This window comes from Gymnoscopelus braueri (assembly GCF_963280865.1).
Source record: "Gymnoscopelus braueri genome assembly, chromosome: 16".
In the NCBI taxonomy this organism is placed as follows: domain Eukaryota; kingdom Metazoa; phylum Chordata; class Actinopteri; order Myctophiformes; family Myctophidae; genus Gymnoscopelus; species Gymnoscopelus braueri.
Window position 1 is genome coordinate 533,715 of NC_137616.1, and position 19,858 is coordinate 553,572.

General features: G+C 43.1%; 2 protein-coding genes across 4 annotated transcripts in view; both read right to left on the reverse strand.

Moving 5' to 3' along the window:
- The window catches only part of brf1b (BRF1 general transcription factor IIIB subunit b), a 95,186-nt gene that overhangs the window by 17,492 nt on the left and 57,836 nt on the right, over positions 1–19,858 (reverse strand). For all 3 annotated transcript variants that reach the window (XM_080452296.1, XM_080452298.1, XM_080452297.1), the window contains 5 exons: positions 12,398–12,524; positions 7,809–7,848; positions 6,025–6,120; positions 5,012–5,163; positions 2,771–2,930 (listed from right to left, as the gene is read on the reverse strand). In XM_080452296.1, coding sequence (XP_080308422.1) covers positions 2,771–2,930; positions 5,012–5,163; positions 6,025–6,120; positions 7,809–7,848; positions 12,398–12,524 — 575 coding nt within the window. The remainder of the gene's footprint in view (positions 1–2,770; positions 2,931–5,011; positions 5,164–6,024; positions 6,121–7,808; positions 7,849–12,397; positions 12,525–19,858) is intronic.
- Positions 14,822–18,807, reverse strand: LOC308103729 (piggyBac transposable element-derived protein 4-like; the record flags this gene model as incomplete). Its single annotated transcript, XM_080453864.1, has 5 exons — positions 14,822–14,843; positions 15,081–16,764; positions 17,020–17,088; positions 17,223–17,303; positions 18,423–18,807. 5 exons carry the CDS (start codon positions 18,805–18,807, stop codon positions 14,822–14,824), a joined length of 2,241 nt encoding a protein of 746 aa, XP_080309990.1.

The following is a 19,858-nucleotide window of genomic DNA, read 5'->3' on the forward strand; positions in this document are numbered from 1 at the left end:
TCGTACGACGGAGCATATAGCCTACTGGAATCAGCTGTGTTGATGAGACGAGAGTCAGAGAGACAGAGTGCTGCGCTGTAACTTACAGGGACTATTTTGTCTCAGTCAAATAAACTCTTCTCTTTACAGGGAAACGGATAAGCGAAACATTTTTATTATGAATTGCCCCACAATATGAATACATTTGGATGTGTTTTGTTGGTAACTGTTGTATAATCGCAATATTACACTCGAGGGTGTGCTTTACCTTACATTATTAGCACTTCTGTGATCGCGGCGGAACTCGGCTGCGCCTCGTTCCTGACCGCATCACAGGCGTGCTAATAATGACGGTAAAGCACACCCTCTCGTGTAATATTGCTTAATTATTGAGGACGAGTTATGAAGATAAGGTTTGAAACTGGGTGAAGTGCTCCTTTTTGCCTGATTTATATTTCATTGCAAGACCAACAATAGAAATATAGATAATAAATAACATACACCCCACGCCCTGGGGATTTATTTGTCTCAGTATATGTGCACATACGTGAAATTTGTCCTCTGCATTTTACCCATCCTATAACAATGCAGTGAGCAGCCATTCGCTCGGGGAGCAATTAGGGTTAAGAGTCTTGCTCGGAGACACACATCGACATGTTACTGGCCTGACCTGGAATCGTACCTGGGACAACCAGGGACTCCGACTCCCCAGGCGGGCTCACTAACCACTCAGCTATGGCCTCCCCTACAAAAGCGGGCCTAAAAGCTTAGAATGGGCTGCAAATGTGAGCTTGTAGCTGTGTTTGCCGCGGGATGCAGTCAAGTGAAGGTACTGCTATGCAGTGTGATGTGTTGCCACAGGGCGGCGCTCCAGTGCTTCAGTCATCTCAACAGCAGCAGTAATCAATTGGGTTGATTGACAGTCAATCAGCCCTACATGCATGAATGAACAGTGCTATATGCTGTAGTTTCTGTTGATTGAAACCTGGACAGTTTCTGTTCATTGTGTGTCATTTTGTCATTCATACTTCCATATCGTTAAACTTGGTTTTACTCTTAACACATCAGGTGCCAGCATTTTTTCATAACAACTTACGTTGGGTGCCAGCATTCTCCCCATTGACTGCGCTTTGCTGTTTAAAGCTCTAGACTCCACGAGGAGCAAATCCATGTAAAAAAAAACATCCATTCATGTTGCGCGATGACCCTGGCTACAGCCTGGAACGATAACATTTCACTCGCGAGTTACAATGGGGGGGGATCGCGCATCGCGCATGACCGGTTTTCCCCACCGGAAACAGATTCGGAGATATAGGTGTTTTAAAGAAGGAAATAGACAGGAAGTGGATGGCAGCCATGTTTTTTTTTCCGGTGATCTATCTGGCCTATCCTTACTATCCTACTCCCAGAGCTGCTCTAGCCCCGCCCGTGTGGAGAAAAACGAAAAAAACAAAAAGACATATTTCACGGTCTGGACCGTGTTCGGCACCGGACCGCTACTCTGCGCAAACACGGTTCAGACCGTGTTTGGCACCCGATGTGTTAACAACCTGAGGTAAAAAGAAACATATTTAAATATTGTATCTTATTACACGGCTTGGTTGAATGCTCGATTCTGATTGGTCAGTCATCGGTCATTATTTCTGGATAATGACCGATGAGCTCTATAACGGACCGCTGTGTAATCAGAGACTCAGAGCACCTGCTCGTGCCAACCTGCGCTGCTTGGTTTTATGCTTTATCCAACATGACAGCCATGTAAACAAACAACCAATGTCATTTACAACTAAACGTTGCTCTCAAGAATGTTTTTGAAAACATTTGAAGTGAGAAATAGTCGATGCAATAACCGAAAAGTGATTCTATTTGATCCACTGCACTTCCTTGTTTATCGTGGCACAACAACGGCGGGGGAATACCAAAACGCTCGCCCCAAAACACAGTCGCCTCGGGGCAAATCCGGCGGTATTACAGGCAAATCCGAGGTATATACAATGGGGGGCGAGTGTGTTTTGGGGCGAGTTTTCCGGTTACCTTGTGGAATACTGTCATTTGTTTTCCGAGGCGAACTTGTCCGCCCAGCCCAATACTTATGGAATACTTTCATTGCTGTAAGCAAGGAAATACTTAGTTTTGTTGTAACTTTTGGGTAAATTTATTTATGTATTTATTAAGTAGCCGTGTAATAAGCGGGATAATGCATGGGGAGGTGGTCATTATTGAAATTTAAAGCCCTTCAGGGTGGTTATGCACCTCGGTGCATAATCACCCTGTCGGGCTTCAAATTTCACTAATGACCACCTCCCCATGCATTATCCCTTGCATATCTCATACTGTTAGATCCTATAACAAGGCTTGGTTGAATTCTAAATTCTGATTCCCAGCAATCAAATAAACATGTTTACATGCGACGCACATTTCCCTCGCTAGTGCCTAGCTGTTTACAATTATTTGAAAACTTTAGTTACTAGTTACTAAACATACATTATGTTTAGTAACTAGTGTCGCAGTTTTAGTAACTGCGCCGCGTTGTGAGCTTGTAGATCGGCTATTTTCAAAAGATTCTTATAGATTTTGAAAAATTTAAATGGGATATTCTGCATAATGAGTACTTTTACTGTTGGTACTTTAAGTATATTTTGATGTCAATACTTTTGTACTTTTACTCAAGCACATTTTGAATACTGGACTTTTACTTGTAACAGAGTATTTCTACAGTACATGGTGGTATTGCTACTTTTACTTGAGTAAATAATGTGAGTACTTTTTCCCACCACTGACTGTGTCTTACCAGCATCGCTGTCTGGAGTCAGTTGTATCGGGAGCTGGAGAGGCAGTTTTCCCAGTATGGAGGCCAGTGGAAGGGGGGGAGGGGGAGGTGGGAGGGCGGGGAGGGTCTTCTGTTGTACAGCGTCTTGTCCTTCTTGTCCCGTCTGTTTGCCCTGCTCTTCCTGGTGGACACGGAACAGGAAACAGGTAGTAAGACAATGAGATGACTGACTGACTGACTGCATAACTGAAGTGTGTTGCTGTGTGCCTAATCTCTCAAGAACAGATTCTGCTCTGCGTTTGAATCTGTCGGGGGGGTTCGTCATATCGCGTACGCACTGGCCTACAAGTGGGCGTGCCTTCAGATCAGGAAGCAGGCCGCGCTTTACCCAATCAAATGTAGTGGGCGGGATTTACGTGTCCGCCGATCCTTCCCCACTAGAAACAAACCAAAACTCATTTAACAATAGCGTCCTCGGAGCAGACAAAACCATGGAAACATATTCACATTTTAACTTGCTCTTTCATCGTAGAAACAAGTGGGCTTATAACCAAAACGATCCATGTTCTCTGGGAGAAGTGGTGTTAGTGTTCCGTGTAGAAATATTGTTAGTGGGAATGAAAACATAGTCGCACCACCGGAAGTGAAAGGGTGAAGGCAGACCAAAACCCCGGTTTCCTTGCGCACTGGTGCTACGTCGACTTCCTCCCAGAGCCAAGTGAGATAGTCAAAAACAGCAGAGGGCGCTGTTTTTCCTTTTCATTTGGCGATGGGTTTCTAGATTGCTGTGTGCCTAATAGACGGACTTCTTGTTTACCAACATTCCGACTGCACGCGCAGGTGCCTGATTCATGTCATCTATTCCACAGATCAGATCCCCAAACCTGTTGTTTTGGGGAGCATTCTGGGGAGCACTGGTTTCAGTTCATTCAACCTCCTCTGTGTTGGCTGGTGAGACGCTCCTGGCGAGACATATATACTTCACCCCGCAACGGTATTGCGCGCCGAAAACAGCTGACATACAAGATCACAACGCGCCGCGGACGCGACCGTTGTGAGCTTGGAGGTCTGCTATTCTCTGCCGTTCTCTGCGCGCAACACCTTCGCACGGCGGAGTATAAATTAGGTTTGAGGGGATACAGCTGCGTGATCAAGCAGGCTCTGGTGCCGTGATCATAGAGCGCTTCCTCTGCGACTGGAGGCGGGGTTTGGGGTCAACTGCTTTGAGAATCGCTATAATTGTTTACACACAAGTTGACACAACATAAACCAAGATATATATTTCAAGAAGCAGAGATCACAGTAAACATCCATCCTAAACCTTCTTCTTCCACACTGGGAGGAAAACAGCATCTGAAAGTTTGATGGGATGCATTTTTACACATGAGGCTGTGACCACGACACTTTTACATTGCATCTAATGAGAGGTCGGGTTCTTTTGGCCCCGACCTGCGTGCGCATACTGGTTCTTATCAGTATGACGTTGTCTGGAAATGCGTCTATACCACTGATTTTTTTTCATGAACAGGTCGTTCATGAAAGTCCTTGCGGTCTTGTTTCCAATGAGAACCTGTGAGCAATTAGGGGTTAAGAGTCTTGCTCAGGGACAAATTTCATTTCATCGACACATATGCTGGCCTGGCCTGGAATCAAACCTGGGGCAACCAGGGCCTCTGGCTCCCTAGGCGGGCTCACTAACCACTCAGCTATGGCCGCCCCATAGGAAAGACTGGTTTCTTCTTGGATAAGCAGTTGACACTTATATAAAAAAAAGTGTATAAATACAAATGTTTAGGGTTCTATTTTTATACAGTTAATTGCAGTGGTGTAAAGTAACAAAGTATATTTACTCAAGTACTGTACTTAAGTACAATTTTGAGGTATTTTTACTTTACTGGAATATTTTCAATTTTCTGTACTTTCACTTCTACTCCACCCCACTTCAGCCCTATATACATTTCGGCCATTTGAAAATAGCCGATCTGCAAGCTCACAATGCGTCGCATCGCGACACATTGTAAGCTTGTAGATCTGCTATTTTGAAATTCTTTTTATACATTTGAAAACTTGAAACGGGACATTCTGCATAATGAGTACTTTTACTTTTGGTACTTTAAGTACATTTTGATGCCAATACTTTTGTACTTTAACTCAAGTACATTTTGAATTCCGGACTTTAACTTGTAACTGAGTATTTCTATAGTGCAGCATCGATACTTTTACTTAAGTAAAACATATTTGAGTACAATGAGTCATCCCTACAGAGAAGACCGTCCGTCCGTCCTCTTGGTCCTGCAGGACGTGACACAGGAAGTCTTGGGTCAGGTGATGGGCGGCGGCCTGTAGCTCCGCCTCCTCACCCTCCAGCTCCAAGGTTTCAGAGGTCACTGAGAGGGCGTCCTCGTCCTCAGGGTCTGACAGAAAACAAGAAAAATACAATGATGAAAACACAGAAAACTAGAAAAATAGATTAGGAAGAATGATGGTCCCGGGACGTGCGTTTTCTTTTTTATAATCATTTATTTTTGCGATTTTTCAGTTTACATTTAGACAAGACTACAACAGACTCAGACCTACATACAAAACAGTGTACATACAGAAAATCATACGCATAAGACAAAAACAAAAACAGTAAAACAAAAAGTAAAAAATAAGAAGGTAGTTATGAAGTGGTAAAGCTTCAGAAATGGGGGAGGGGGGGACGCAGCAAAATCCCTAGCACGTATCCCATCACCCCGATGAGGGAGGACAGTCTTATGCCCAGTGCTATGGAACGGGGCAACGTCACCCCACGGTGGAACCAACAGAAGCCATAGGGCACCCCGCCACCCCAATCCTCCCACATCTGAACAGTGAGACAGGCCAAAGATCTGCGGTGTCCCCTGTATGCGTGTGCACAAATGAGAGTGGGATGTCAGTGTCACTTACTTCATCATGACAAGGCAGCCTAAATAAAGATCTTGGAACCGGTCTGAATCAATTACTCTCTTCCATAAAGTTCAAAATGGGGGACCATACCTCCAAAAATACCTCTGCCTTATCCTGCATCTCATATTTAATTCTCAGAGTTATGGGGGGTCTGTGGCCTATAATGCATACCATTTGGGGAACCTTGAACCTGATCACTGCCTTAGCTAAGGCAGTAGTGTTACTGGTTAGGGTTTATGTATGTACATAAGCCAGCAGTGTTACTGGTTAGGGTTTATGTATGCACACAAGGCAGTAGTGTTAGGGTTTAGGTGTGTAAATAAGTCTGTTAGAGGTTTAGTCCAGACCTATTTCCTTGGCGAAGGCAGCATAAATCCCTCTGAGTTTGGGTCGGCTGTTCTCCAGTTCCGTTTCTATCTCCTCTTTGTACGATGTTATCTCCCCTAAAAAGACACAAATACAATGCTGGTTTAATGTAAATGCATTTTGATAAGCAGGTCTGTCTCTTCTCTGAGCTGTTCCCACTATGGCTGAACAATTATTTGAAAAAAATGATCAAAATCGCAGTATAGACTACAGTACTTCCAATTTACAGAGGCTGCAATTAATTGCATGAAGGGGGGAGGGGTCAAAAATTGACAAAAAAAAACGTCAAAATGGTCCTCGGAGTGACTACAGGGGGGCTGCCAAATCTTTGTGTGATAGGATTTTTTTTGAACCCTAGTCATAGCATCCCTATTCTGAGGGGAACATTAGCCGAAAATAGGCGATCTACAAGCGTGTGCTGTGAGCTTGTAGATCAGCTATTTTTGGCAAAGAGGTTTTGTGTAGAGGAAAAAGAAAATTTTTTTATAAAGACAACAGACAAGTTTACTAAGTATTGAGGGTTTTTATGTGGTTAAATATCTGAAAATACACATTAACATGAACCCAACATATTAATAGAAAAGATCATGTGTAAACAAACAATAAAACATAAATGTACACAACACTGATATGATAGTGCTGTCAAACAAATCTACGAAGCTAGAAAAACGTTGTTCTAGTGTTGTTGTGGCCAAATCGCTCAGCCCTGGTTGTCACCTAGAGCAGGGGTCTTCAACCTTTTCAGGCCAGGGACCCCCAAACTGGTGGGGTAGGGGGGGCTACCACATATATCGTATATTTATGTATAAACATGAAAAAATGGTTTCCTGCTCCTACGCACAGGTTGTCCCAGTAGTAGCCATGGTTCACATGACGCTCGTCTGTCACAAGAGTCATGGCGCTACTTGTTCCTGTTTTTTGAAAATGTTACATTTACAACAAGTACATCTACATAAACATTCAGATTTCAAATATAAAGTGCTGACCCCCCAGCCACGGATGTTACAAGTTAAAGCTCACAGGTCTAAGTACCCGTATCTTCCGTATTGTTCAATAAAATAAAATTAATCCGATATCCGATATTTAATGTATTTTTTAGTAATGAATCAGGGTGCAATACACCTCCCAACCGATAAGGGCGTGTATTTGAAAGCATATGGAGAAGATTTGGAGAAAATGGCCGGCGATCGGATTAAAAAGGTTTTTATTTAACAATACGGAGGATACAGGTACTTAGACCCGTGCACTTTAACTTGTAACATCCGTGGCCGGGGGGGGAGCACTTTATATTTGAAATCTGAACGTTTATATAGATGTGCTGGTTGTAAATGTAAAATTTTCAAAAAACAGGAACAAGTAGCGCCATGACTGTCATGGTATGACAGCCGTGTTTCAGGGCTATCCCAGTAAGTGTTTCTCTACAAAATATGTAAAAACATACCATGTTATTGTGCATTCAATACTAAGCTATTGAAATATGTCATGTTATGTTTAAAGACAAATTGACATAAAACAAAACATTTTTTTTGTTTTAATTTTTTTGTTTGTTTAATCAACAACAATTTCGCGGACCCCCTGCAGTACCTCCGCGGACCCCCTAGGGGTCGTGGACCCCCTGTTGAAGACCTCTGACCTAGAGAACAGATCCATGTAATGTCAGTTTCTACATTTGTAACCATGTCTGTGATATCTATCAATGTTGTCTTTACCCATCAACACATTAACCATAGTGAACGTGTAATAATAATAATTCTGTTCATCTGACCTTGAACTTGATCCAGCTTCTTGACCAGTTCATGTTCCAACTGCAGAAGATGATACAAGACAGTCATACAGATGTAATACATGTTCTAGATCAGGGGTGGGCAACTTTAATGAAGTAGAGGGCCACTATATTTCCACACTCACTCCAGTGGGCCACATTGCATATACTGTCGGGCCATTCTATGCCACACAAAGTATAGTAGCAAAAATAGCAGATCTACAAGCTCAAAACGCGTCGCAGTGCGACACGTTTTGAGCTTGTAGATCTGCTATTTTTTCGATTAATGCATTGGAATTCTGATTTGTTTTTTTTTATGTTTTTGAATTGGAATCCTGAAAAGTAACATTTTTATTTGTATTTAACTTTATGAACTTAAATACAAATACATTCGAAATAAAAAAGACATTAGAATTTTAATAATAGTCATTGAGCTACTAATATAGACTGAAGTAATTAAAGCGGGTCATGTTTGCACGTTTGGAATTGTAACAGCTGAAATATATATCTGAAATAATAAATCAGTATTCCGATATTAACCTGCAGGCATTAAGGGCAGGTACAGACTGTAGGACTTTAAAGTGGTCGGGGGGTCATCTGATCGTTAAGCATTACACACTGCAGGAGTTAATTTCTTGAAATCGGCTGTCATATATCGTTGTGGTTTTCACACTATAGATTGATCCCCGACCAGGGATTACACACTGTAGGATAGTTCACTAGGATGCTATCTCCAGAGTCAGACCCAAAACATACATTTGTGTTTATTCCAATTCATTTTTCTCTCTCTCTCTCTCTCTCTCTCTCTCTCTCTCTCTCTCTCTCTCTCTCTCTCTCTCTCTCTCTCTCTCTCTCTCTCTCTCTCTCTCTCTCTCTCTCTCTCTCTCTCTCTCTCTCTCTCTCTCTCTCTCTCTCTCTCTCTCTCTCTCTCTCTCTCTCACATCAAGTGCGCTGAATCAGTCAGTGACATAGTTGCCATGTCCGCTTATTATAAGCGACTTTGGGATTGTTTTTCTGTAAAGTTGCTTGAAAGTGCAGTTGCTTTTTTGGCCTTGTTTCCTAATGTTGTTTGAACCAGTTGTTCTCAAACATTTTCATGGCAAGGACCCCCAAATTAATATTTGTCCGCAGAGGCGCAGACCTCCCCCTTCTGAAAATATGTTGTGCCATCATAGACCCCCATACAAGATTTGTGTGGATTTGGAAAATATTCCACAAGATTTTTCTTTGAAAATAGCTGCGACGCGTTGTGAGCTTGTAGATCGTCTATTTTAAAATATCCAATGTATTTGTAAATAGGTTTAAAGTGCTCAAGTGGCCTTTTCTTGGGCTTGTTTTCATAGACCTGGTTGCTTATTTCTCTCGCAACATCTGGCAACGCTGTGTCACACGCATGCTGCTGCACTCAAAGGGTGGATCCACACACGGACGTCTAGCGTCCGTAAGACGGACGGAAGTCCCATACACTCCCATGTTAAGTTTAAAACCGGAAGAACGGTCGCGATAACATGGGAGTGTATGGGACTTCCGTCCGTCTTACGGACGCTAGACGTCCGTGTGTGGATCCACCCAAAGACACACACACACACACACACACACACACACACAGAGCTCGCTCTCTGTCTCTCTCTCTCTCTCTGTACAATTCCTTTAAAATAAACAGCCCACCAGGCTCGCTCACTCTCTCATTTTGTTTTATAATGTTAACTTAATACAGGACTGGACGGTAATATTGCGGTAGGGACTGTTTGTTGTGGTCAGATCCAGCGACGCTCCCCTAGCCACGGTGGCTGTAATGTGCTCTCATTGGCTGTAGCGTGGATCTCCTCGCAGACCGTTTCATACTGTATGATACTGTCCGATCTTCTGTCTGGGACAGAGCTGAATATCTAACAGGGTAGTTATCTGAAAATGGTCGGGAAGCCGTCGCAGAGCGGATATCGCGGCCGGATCGTCTCGCGGAGCCTTTCACACACAGTGAGCATTAGCTCGCTGATCAAAGGCCGATCCGCGTCAGATCGGGAGGTTTCGTCGGCGAGCGCCAAAAAAAGTCGCCGACAGCAAAATCGGACCAAATGTCCTGCAACGTGTACCTGCCTTTAGTGAAGGTGGGGGCTGCATGTGGCATGTGGCCGCGAGTTGCCCATGTATGTTCTAGACGCAGGAGATTATACCATTGCTGCAGACACCTTGTATCTCCATAGTTCAACCTTTAAAACAAAGTACCCCATGACAGCAGAGAGGGACTCTTCTTGTAAGCGTAACATTTTTAAATCCTTAAAGCCTCTAAACTTGACTTGAGTTGGCTCTTTACTTGGACTGTTTTTTTTACGTCTATACCGAATCTCTTTGCCAACACATAGCCGATCTACAAGCTCACGTGTCGCATTGTGAGCTTGTAGATCTTGTTGATGTTTTTCTTTATAGCAGTCTCACCTCGCACGGTGAAGGCAGTGACATGAAGTATTTTTTTTTTTGGTCTGTACATTTACTTAAAGGAGCATTTCACCCCTGGAAGAAACTGCAATCACTCAATGGTAATAGTATTTGTAGTAGATAACAGTAGCACAATTTAAAATTTGCACCCTATGGCCAGAAAAATAATGAAATCTGTGTGTTTGACTAGGGTTTGACTGGACTGCTGCATTACTACAATGACCATAATGCTTTGGTGCACTGCCCCTCCTAGTGTGGGGAGGGGAGGTTGCAAGTGGGTGTGATCTCCAACAACAACATACAGACAGCATGCCAGTGTTGCCATGTCTGCTTATTATAAGCGGCTTCTTTCTAAAATGTAGTTGATATTTGGGCTTGTTTCCAAATGTTTTGATTGTTGTTTAAACCAGTGGTTCTCAAACATGTTCATGTATTTTTCCACAGACCCCCATCTGAAATTATAATTTGTGCCAGGGAGCCCCTAACAAATATGTGTCAAAAATATTCCACATTTTGCACTTTTTCCCCCTTAAGATTTTTTTTGTAAATAGCAGATCTACAAGCTCACAATGGGTCACGAAGCGTTGTGAGCTTGTAGATCGGCAATTTTCAAATATATAATATCCCATGTCTAGGTAAAGTGCTCTTGGCCTAGTTATCTTCTTTTGGGCTTGTTTTCATAGACCTGGTTGCTTATTTCTCTCACAATATCTGGCAACACTGGAAGTTAGAAGAGCTGAAGAACGTGTACCTCGCACACGTTCATCTAGTTACATATATGTCCAAGGATTCGTTAGTGATGTCACAACACTGACAAATCCTTGGTGTCTTTATGCAGTTCTACTTCCGTGTCGCATAGTAGTGACATCACTGTCGAATCCTTGGTATCGTGATCCTAGCCTTTTGCGACGGTGTTTGTTTACCAGTGCGCCACTCCACGCTGTATTTTGTTTGTTTTTCACGCTTGCGCTTATGAAACACTAAACAGGATTATTATTTCATGTCAACATTCAAGTACAACTATCAGAAGATAACTCAGGTAAAGTAATGCCTCACTCTGCAAGGGGGGTTGCCCGCTGGCCGCAGCTAATGGGAGTGGCCGAGTGGGGAAAGAAGGTTGAACAAAGTGTTACGGACACTCCTTGGGGCTGTCTTTGGAGCTGACTGAGATGCGTCGAGACAACATGTAGTGCGGAAAGGAATGAGACCAATATCTCGTGACGTAAATAACGTCACGAAATCTTCGAAGATTACTAGATATCTAAAAACACAGATTATACACAAAAAAATAACAGGATCTTGTTTCTTGAGTCCTAAACTTCATTAAAAAAAGATCTAGTTGCAAAATCGGCGAAATGTCCCTTTAAGTACTGTACTTAAGTACAATTTGGAATTGTACTTTACTTGAGTATTTCCAATTTCCAATACTTTTACTTCTACTCCACTACATCTCAGAGGCAAATATTGTACTTTTACTCCACTACAATTATTTGAAAACTTTAGTTACTAGTTACTTTGAAGATTTGATTATTATTACAAAACATACATTAACCACTTAAACCCTGTATTCACCTGTTTCCTAGGCTGTGTGTTTTCCACTTCCTGTCGGATGTCATTGGATATCATTAGTCATCTGACCAGTTTCATTGGATTTCATTGGATCAAATCGACAGGAAGTGGAACACACACAGGAAGTGAAAAGCCTAGGAAACAGGTGAATACATTTCGGCCATTTGAAAATAGCAGATCTACAAGCTCACAATGCGTCGCATCGCGACGCATTGTGAGCTTGTAGATCGGCTATTTGTATATTTTTATACATTTGAGAACTTGAAATGGGACTGCATTATGCATAATAAAAGTACAGCATAATGAGTACTTTTACTTTTGGTACTTTAAGTACATTTTGATGCCAATAATTTCGTACTTTTACTCAAGTGCATTTTTAATTCTGGACTTCTACTTGTAACAGAGTATTTCTATATTGCAGTATTGATACTTTTACTTAAGTAAAACATTTGAGAACTTTTTCCACCACTGGTCTGAATGAAGAAAACAGTATCCTCTGTGATGAATATTTTCAAGTAGGCCCTATTCCAGCAAAAGGTCGAAAACCGCTGACATATAACACTCAGCCATTAGGGAGGGAGGTATACCTGCAGTATCTTGGTTTTCTGTTGGCTGGCTATGAAGGAGGGCGGGTCACATTCCTGTTCCAGATCCACACGCATGAACTCATCGATGGTCAGCTGACTGGTGGGTGTGTCCTCAAACTCTGTCAGCCTGGAGGGGGGAGAGACAATGGAATTGTCATGACTACATACAGTGCAGGATTAACGGAAGGGCTTTAGGTGCTGAAGCACAGGGCACCAACCTTGGCGGGGCACCAAACAGCGGGAAGAAAGTGAAAGAAGACTGAACTATCGCCGAAAAGCACAGAAATTTAGAAGCAGCGGCTGCTGAAGGAGCGCTGGAACGGTGAAACACGCCGATGAAGCGTCAATTTTCTGCGCCGCACCCCCCGCTGACAAATCGGTCCCAGGGGGCACCGAAAGGGGTCGTAGCACCAGGCACCACGAAGGGTTAATCCGGCCCTGACTACACTGTGTTACTATGTGTGTTACTTTTTAGATTACAGTGTGGATACAGTGTAGTCAGTGAGGTTATAGGAATTTGGAAAAAAATGGAATATAATCTTTTCAGATGGGGGTCCGCAGCCAAAAATATACATTTGGGGGTTCTTGCCATGAACATGTTTGAGGACCAGTGGTGTAGGGCAGTGGTTCTCAAACTTTTTCATGTCAAGGACCCCCAAAATGATTTTTGGATTTGGATTTGGCTGCGGACCTCCCCATCTCAAAAATATTTTGTGCCAGGGATTTTTCAAAAATAGCAGATCTACAAGCTCTATAGCGCGGCACTCATAGAACTTGTAGATCTGCTATTTTTGAATAGCCAAAGTATACAATATGTGTTACAATATGTGTATACAATAAGTGGTTAAACTTATCTCACTTTGAGAAGCAATGGTGTAGGGCATGGTTACAGTATAAGCAGGTCAGAGAGGCTTATTGTCAGCATCAGGCGAGAACACGGGAGTGTCTATCTCCGTTGCGATGAGCTAGACTCCATGGGAGATGGATCATTGAGGTGGAGCGCCACACCTACCATCAGCCCCCAGTACTTACCGCACCACTTTCCGCATCCAAGCCATGCTACTGATACCCATTCAAACCGGGAACGCATCTGTGTAACCACTTTATCCATATTTATACTTTGGGCTATTCAAAAATAGCAGATATACAAGCTCATAGCGCGGCACCGAGTGCCGTGCTATGAGCTTGTAGATCTACTATTTTGGAAAAATCAAAAAACATTAAGTGCAAATATTTGAATATATTTTTAAAGGGAACATTTGTAACTCAAATCTTTGCTTCTGGGGGGTCCCTGGAACAAAGCATTTTGAGATTGGGGTCGGCGGCCAAATACATTCATTTTGGGGGTCCTTGACATGAATACGTTTGAGAACCACTGATACAGAAACATACGTTTTTCAAAAAACTGTAGGATTTAGAAGACATTTGTAGAATCCCCAGAAGCAAAGATTTGAGTTACAAATGTTTGCCTTAAAAATATTTATATATTCAAAGATTTGAAAAAATGTTCACAATTTTTCAAAAATAATAGATCTACAAGCTCGTAGCGCGGCACTCGGTGCCGCGCTACGAGCTTGTATATCTGCTATTTTTGAATAGCCAAAGACATCTTAAAATGACACAGCTGCATTCCCGGTCTTAACTCTTTGACTGCTAGAGTTTTTCAGTAAAGTGTCAGCCCAGTGCCAGAGATTCTGAGCATTTTTCCCCATCTTTGAAGACTCACAGAACATGTTGTGTTTTGACTAAACTTACACAAATATCTCAAAAGAGAGGTGTGGCTGTCTACTTTACCCGGGAAAAAAAGTGAGTTTCTAGCATGTGCGGTTCCTTACTTATCAGCAGTTGAGTATAGTGTGGTTTCAGCAAAATCAGCCCTTTTCAAATGGAAACCTGAGATAACAGGCTTTCAGTGAAAGATGCTCTCTGGAGCAGAAATCTCTCTGTAGCCTTTTATTTTTCTCCTCCGTGGTATCAGATATGTGAACCTTAGTTCAAACTAATAAAAAAAAAACACACAAAAAAAAAACACCTCAGAAAGTAATTTTTTACAGAGTTTTACATTCAAAGATCAGTTGTGAAGTGTCAGCCCAGTGCATCTTTCAGTGCACTAAATCTATTGCATATCTGTTTGTGTCACAAATACTATATATATATATATACACACACACACACACACACACACACACACACACACACACACACACACACACACACACACACACACACACACACACACACACACACACACACACACACACACACACACACACACAACATCAATGGCATGAAACAGAATATAAACAATATATACAGTCTACAAAATAGTGTCCACAAAACCCAGAGGTAAAAAACTATGCATCACCATTTAGTTAGAAAAGGGATAATTCCAGTATACATATAAAAAACAATACTATTCGATGTTCAAGGTTGTACTTTATTGCATCTTGTGTACAGGACAGGTTATTGTTACATCATGTACAGGTACAAAATCGTAAAACTTTTTTACTTCACCGTTTTCAATTTTCAATACTTCTACTCCACTACATCTCAGAGACAATCATTGCACTTTTACTCCACAAATTATTTGAAAACTTTAGTAACCCTATACACTTGGCTATTTGAAAATAGCCGATCTACAAGCTCACAACGCGTCGAACAGCCATCTTCAGTTGGTATGTACTGTGGCTCTGAGTGGTACTTCTGATAACACTCCTCCGGGTGCAAGGCCACATTGCATTTTTTACAGTACCACCTCGTCTCGCTCCGATTGGGTGGTATAGAGCAAACCCTGCATCGCCTGCGTGGTCCCGCGCATCCGGTGGTGGGAGGCAACTTTGCCAGTACATGGCCTGCCAAGTCGGGCTCCAGCCTAGACTGAGGGTCGTGGAAGGGTGCCCTTTCTGCCCTAGGCGCCACTGCAGGTGGAGGGGCATTCCTCCCTTCTAGCTCACCCCCAGCAGCTCTCTGGGGGGGCTGGGCTGGGCTGGTCCAGGACTTTATCACACATTTCATGAACTCTAGAAGACATTTGCATTCGCCCTGTGGATGCTTGTTCCTGTAAATGATAAATGCATTGTACATACAAATTTCAAACAAATAGGTTACAAATTTGTTTGTCCACTTGTTGGACTTTCTGACAAACGGGTAGTACGCAATGCTCTGGTCCAATCTATCCACCCCGTTCATGGACTTGTTGTATGCGACAACACAAGAGGGCTTCGATTTATCCACTATCCGACTCTGCTCACCCTTCCGGCCTTTCTGCCATACTGTGACGTTCTCAATCTCGTTTTCATGGAAAGTGGAGACCATTCTCACAATGTTCTTGTCCCGCCACCCCAAGACCATCACCTTGTTGTTGTGCCTTGTAATGATATCTCCAACTTTCAGGTCAGCAGTAGTGAGCTCTCGAATGAGTGGTGGTTCGCCTCGGTTCCGCCGCAGTGTACCGCAGACATGGGTCTGGAGGTTTAGCAGTATGTCACACATGCCTACAGAGTTGTAGAAATTGTCCATGTATAATCTGTGGCCATAACCGGCTAAACCATCCAGAAGACCGACCACTGTGTCAACCAGGCGAATCTGTTCTTCTCCACGACCGCAGTATGGCCTCATGTTGAAACAATATCCTGTCTCAGAGTCGCACAGGATGTAGGATTTTATGCCATATTTGACAGGTTTCATGGGATTGTACACCTTGAAATTTAGCCTCCCACGAAACAGCAGTGTACCTTCATCTATACAAATGTTTTTGTTTGGTTGGTACATTTCACGAAATTTGGAGACAAGATAATCCAAAACTGGGCGGATTTTGAACATCCTGTCCTTGCCAGGTACAGGAGTAGCATTGTCACTGAAATGAAGGAAACGCTGGATAATTTGAAACCTGTTGCGACTCATGGTTTTGTTGAAGAAGGGGGTAGAGTAGAGGTCTTCAGTCGACCAGTACATCGAAAGCTCTGGCTTTCGAATGATGCCAGTCAGAAAATGGAGCCCTAGGAAGGTTTTTAGTTCTGGGACGTCAACAGGGTGCCACTCCCGAGCCCGAGCATAACGCTGCATTTCCTCGATAGCTGCTATGCACTGGTCAGCATACAAATTTGTCTGAGTGACAATTTGTTCGAGGAGCTCCTCAGACAAGAAAAGCTCGAGGAAGTCCACTGCGTCCTCAGACTGGGGAGCAGCAGCAGCACCGCAAGGTCCAGGGTCTGCAGTGAAGGGGATGTGTCTTGGATACCAGTCCCCAGTTTCCTTCCACTCATCTGCAGCTGGAGCCAGACTGGGTCCCCCACGTCCTTTACCACGTCCTGCACCTCTGCTACGCCCCGGCCTGCCACAAGCTCCACCTCTGCTCCGTTGCCGACCTGTAAATTATAGAATACATAATTACTATAAAATACATATTTTTTCATTTGTGTGGTACTGTAAGTGATGGATAATTAGTTTGATAACAACTATGGTTCACATATCTGATACCATTGAGGAGAAAAATAAAAGGCTACAGAGATTTCTGCTCCAGAGAGCATCCTTTTAGCTTGCTTCCACAATAAATATAAAAAGATACTATTGTCTGTCACAGTCACAGTTTGAACTATTCAGCACAAGAACTTTTTTCTTACCTCTCTTGGATCTGCCAACAGGTGGTAAGGTAGACTCCTCCTTCTCCAACTCCTCCTCCCCCTCCTCTTCTAAAATCACAGTAGTAAAATAGAAAATAGTTTAGGAAATATGATCAAAATCATCTTAGTGTTATTTACACTCCCAGCATGTCTCAGGCTGGTCCATGAATTTATGATGTAAGGTAAGGTAAAATGATTCTTACCGTCACTACTACTGCTGCCCACATCAGCACAGCCACCTTTAGCGCCCCCAGCCCCACTGGCACCAGGCAACTCCTCGTCATCTGAAAACAGTGAGATTTTGGAAGTTTGGTAAATGTCTGTGATTTACACAAAATCAAATCAACGCTCCTCTTATCCAGAGCTACTTACAATAAGCCACACATCAAAAGATACAGTAGCCTACATAAGTTACCATGCATAAGTTACCACCCTTTGATGTGAAATGACACATCAAAGGTAAGTGAACATGCTTGTTGACAGAACCTCATGAAGATGTAAACATTGCTGTTTTCATGACATGACCTTTGTTGTAGTTCAAGCAGATGCAGGTGGGGGGGGGGCCCAGAACCCCATGAAGATCTAAACATTGTTGTTTACATGACATGACCTTTGTTTTCAGTTCAGGGCTTTGATCTAAGACAGTTCAAGCACATGCAGGGAGGGGGGCTGTTGGCACCTGGCCTCCATCACCCGTGCTAAAATAGCATTTTTACTGTCCAATGACATGGTGTTGCTTGCTATGATTTATAATAGCCACTAGATGTCATCATTACCACCATATACTTTTTGCCATGCTATATATATATATATATTGGATGTCTTATGCTAAAGTTCTTGCTTTAGCATAAGACATCCAATGTACTATATTTTCGAAGGATTTTTATACATTTTATACAGTACGACATGCACATCCATAACACAAATTTGAGCTGGCGATGAACACATTATATAAAGCAGATCGCACACAGAGTGCTCCAACTTTGAGGTGTAATAAAAAAAGATAGCAGATCTACAAGCTCACAACGTTGCAAGCGATGCATTGTGAGCTTGTAGATCTGCCATTTTCAAATGATTTTTATAGCAACGCGTTGTGAGCTTGTAGATCTGCCATTTTCAAATGATTTTTATACATTTTATATGTTTTATCAGGCAATACACACACACACACAGTCATTTTATCTGGAGGCTAGGCTGCAAGTTGCGCAGCGGGCCTTTGACAAAAGGATTTTTATACATTTTATATGTTTTATCAGGCCATACACACACACAGTCATTTTATCTGGAGGCTAGGCTGCAAGTTGCGCAGCGGGCCTTTGACGCGCGCCGTTCGTGTTGGGTTTGAGCGATGAACCATATATAAAGCAGATGAAAGAATAGTATGAATGAATAGTTCTTCTTACCACTGTCAAGGACAGGACGTTCCTCTCTCATGGGTTCCCACACATCCGCGGAATCCACGTCGTCTGAGAATGAGACTGTGGAGCTCTGAGAATTGAATGGGGACTCCACGACCTCACGACGCTCTCGAAAGTCCCGATCCGTTGTGACTCGGGCACTGCGACGTGGTGGAGGTGTGTCGGTTCCGACACTCTCCGGTCCAGCCTCGACACGAGGTTCATCTTCACCAGAGAGCTCGGAATCGGTCTGCGGCAGGGCCTTTTTTTGGACCCAATACTGCATCGACTCCTCCAGGGTTCGCTGCCGTAAAGATCCTGCGGCGCTCGGTGTGCTACTCGGCGGAGCAGCCGCGGGGAGAGGCCGTTTGAGCCTAGGCTTTCTTGGCATGGCTGTATAAAACTAACTAAAACTAACACTGAAATAAACTACAAACTAAATAAACTCACTCACCTCACTCCTCACTCTCAATGCCCTTCTCTCAACTCACTATAAACATACAATAGAATTACGCAAACGTTTTTTTTTTGTACACACAATACAAATACAATAAACTAAATCTGCTCTTTCCCTCACTCCTCTCTCTCTGTCAACTCCCTTCCCTATAAATGCCAATAAACTAAATCTAACTAAATCTCCCTTCCCTAGCAACTCTAAAACAACAATAATAAACTAAATCTGCTCTTTCCCTCACTCCTCTCTCTCTGTCAACTCCCTTCCCTATAAATGCCAATAAACTAAATCTAACTAAACCTTCCCTACTAACTCTAAAACACTAACACTATCGCTCTCTGTCTCTCTGTCTATCTCTCTCTCTGTCTCTCGTCTCTGTCTGTCTGTCTCTGCTCAAATCGTACCTACTCCCAACGATCAGAGCAGTGTTGCTGGGAGCTATTTATTTGTTTTGGTTTGATCACGTGATTTCTGGTTAACCCTATGTGACCCAGACAAGTCAAGGACACCAAAAGATGCGGAAAAATCCCCTCTATTGTAACACCACTGAAAACCCAAAACGTGTCTAACGCGTCGACGGCCAACTGGACAAAGTAGCAATTGACGCGTTATCGAGTCAAGGGCAGTCAAAGAGTTAATTGGTTAACCAAGCCCCCAGAACCCAGTGTTTGCATTGAAGCGCATTGGACATGCTGGACATTCATAGGTACTGCAACTCAAAACGGCTGGGGCCACTGTACATGAACGAGCGAGAACGGTTTCGACCAATGGGCTCGACTCACAAGCTTGCGCACAAGCTTGCACACGAGGCTGCGCACCAAGGTGACGCAAAACTCATCACCTAGGTGACGCAAAACGTGTCACAGTGGCCCCAAATAGGCCTCGCCCATCACATTTTTCAACCCGGAAGAAGGGGTGATTTCGCCTCATGCGCTGGGTGAACAAACTCAATGCAAGTGGATGGGAGGTGATTTCCGGTGCCCTCTCT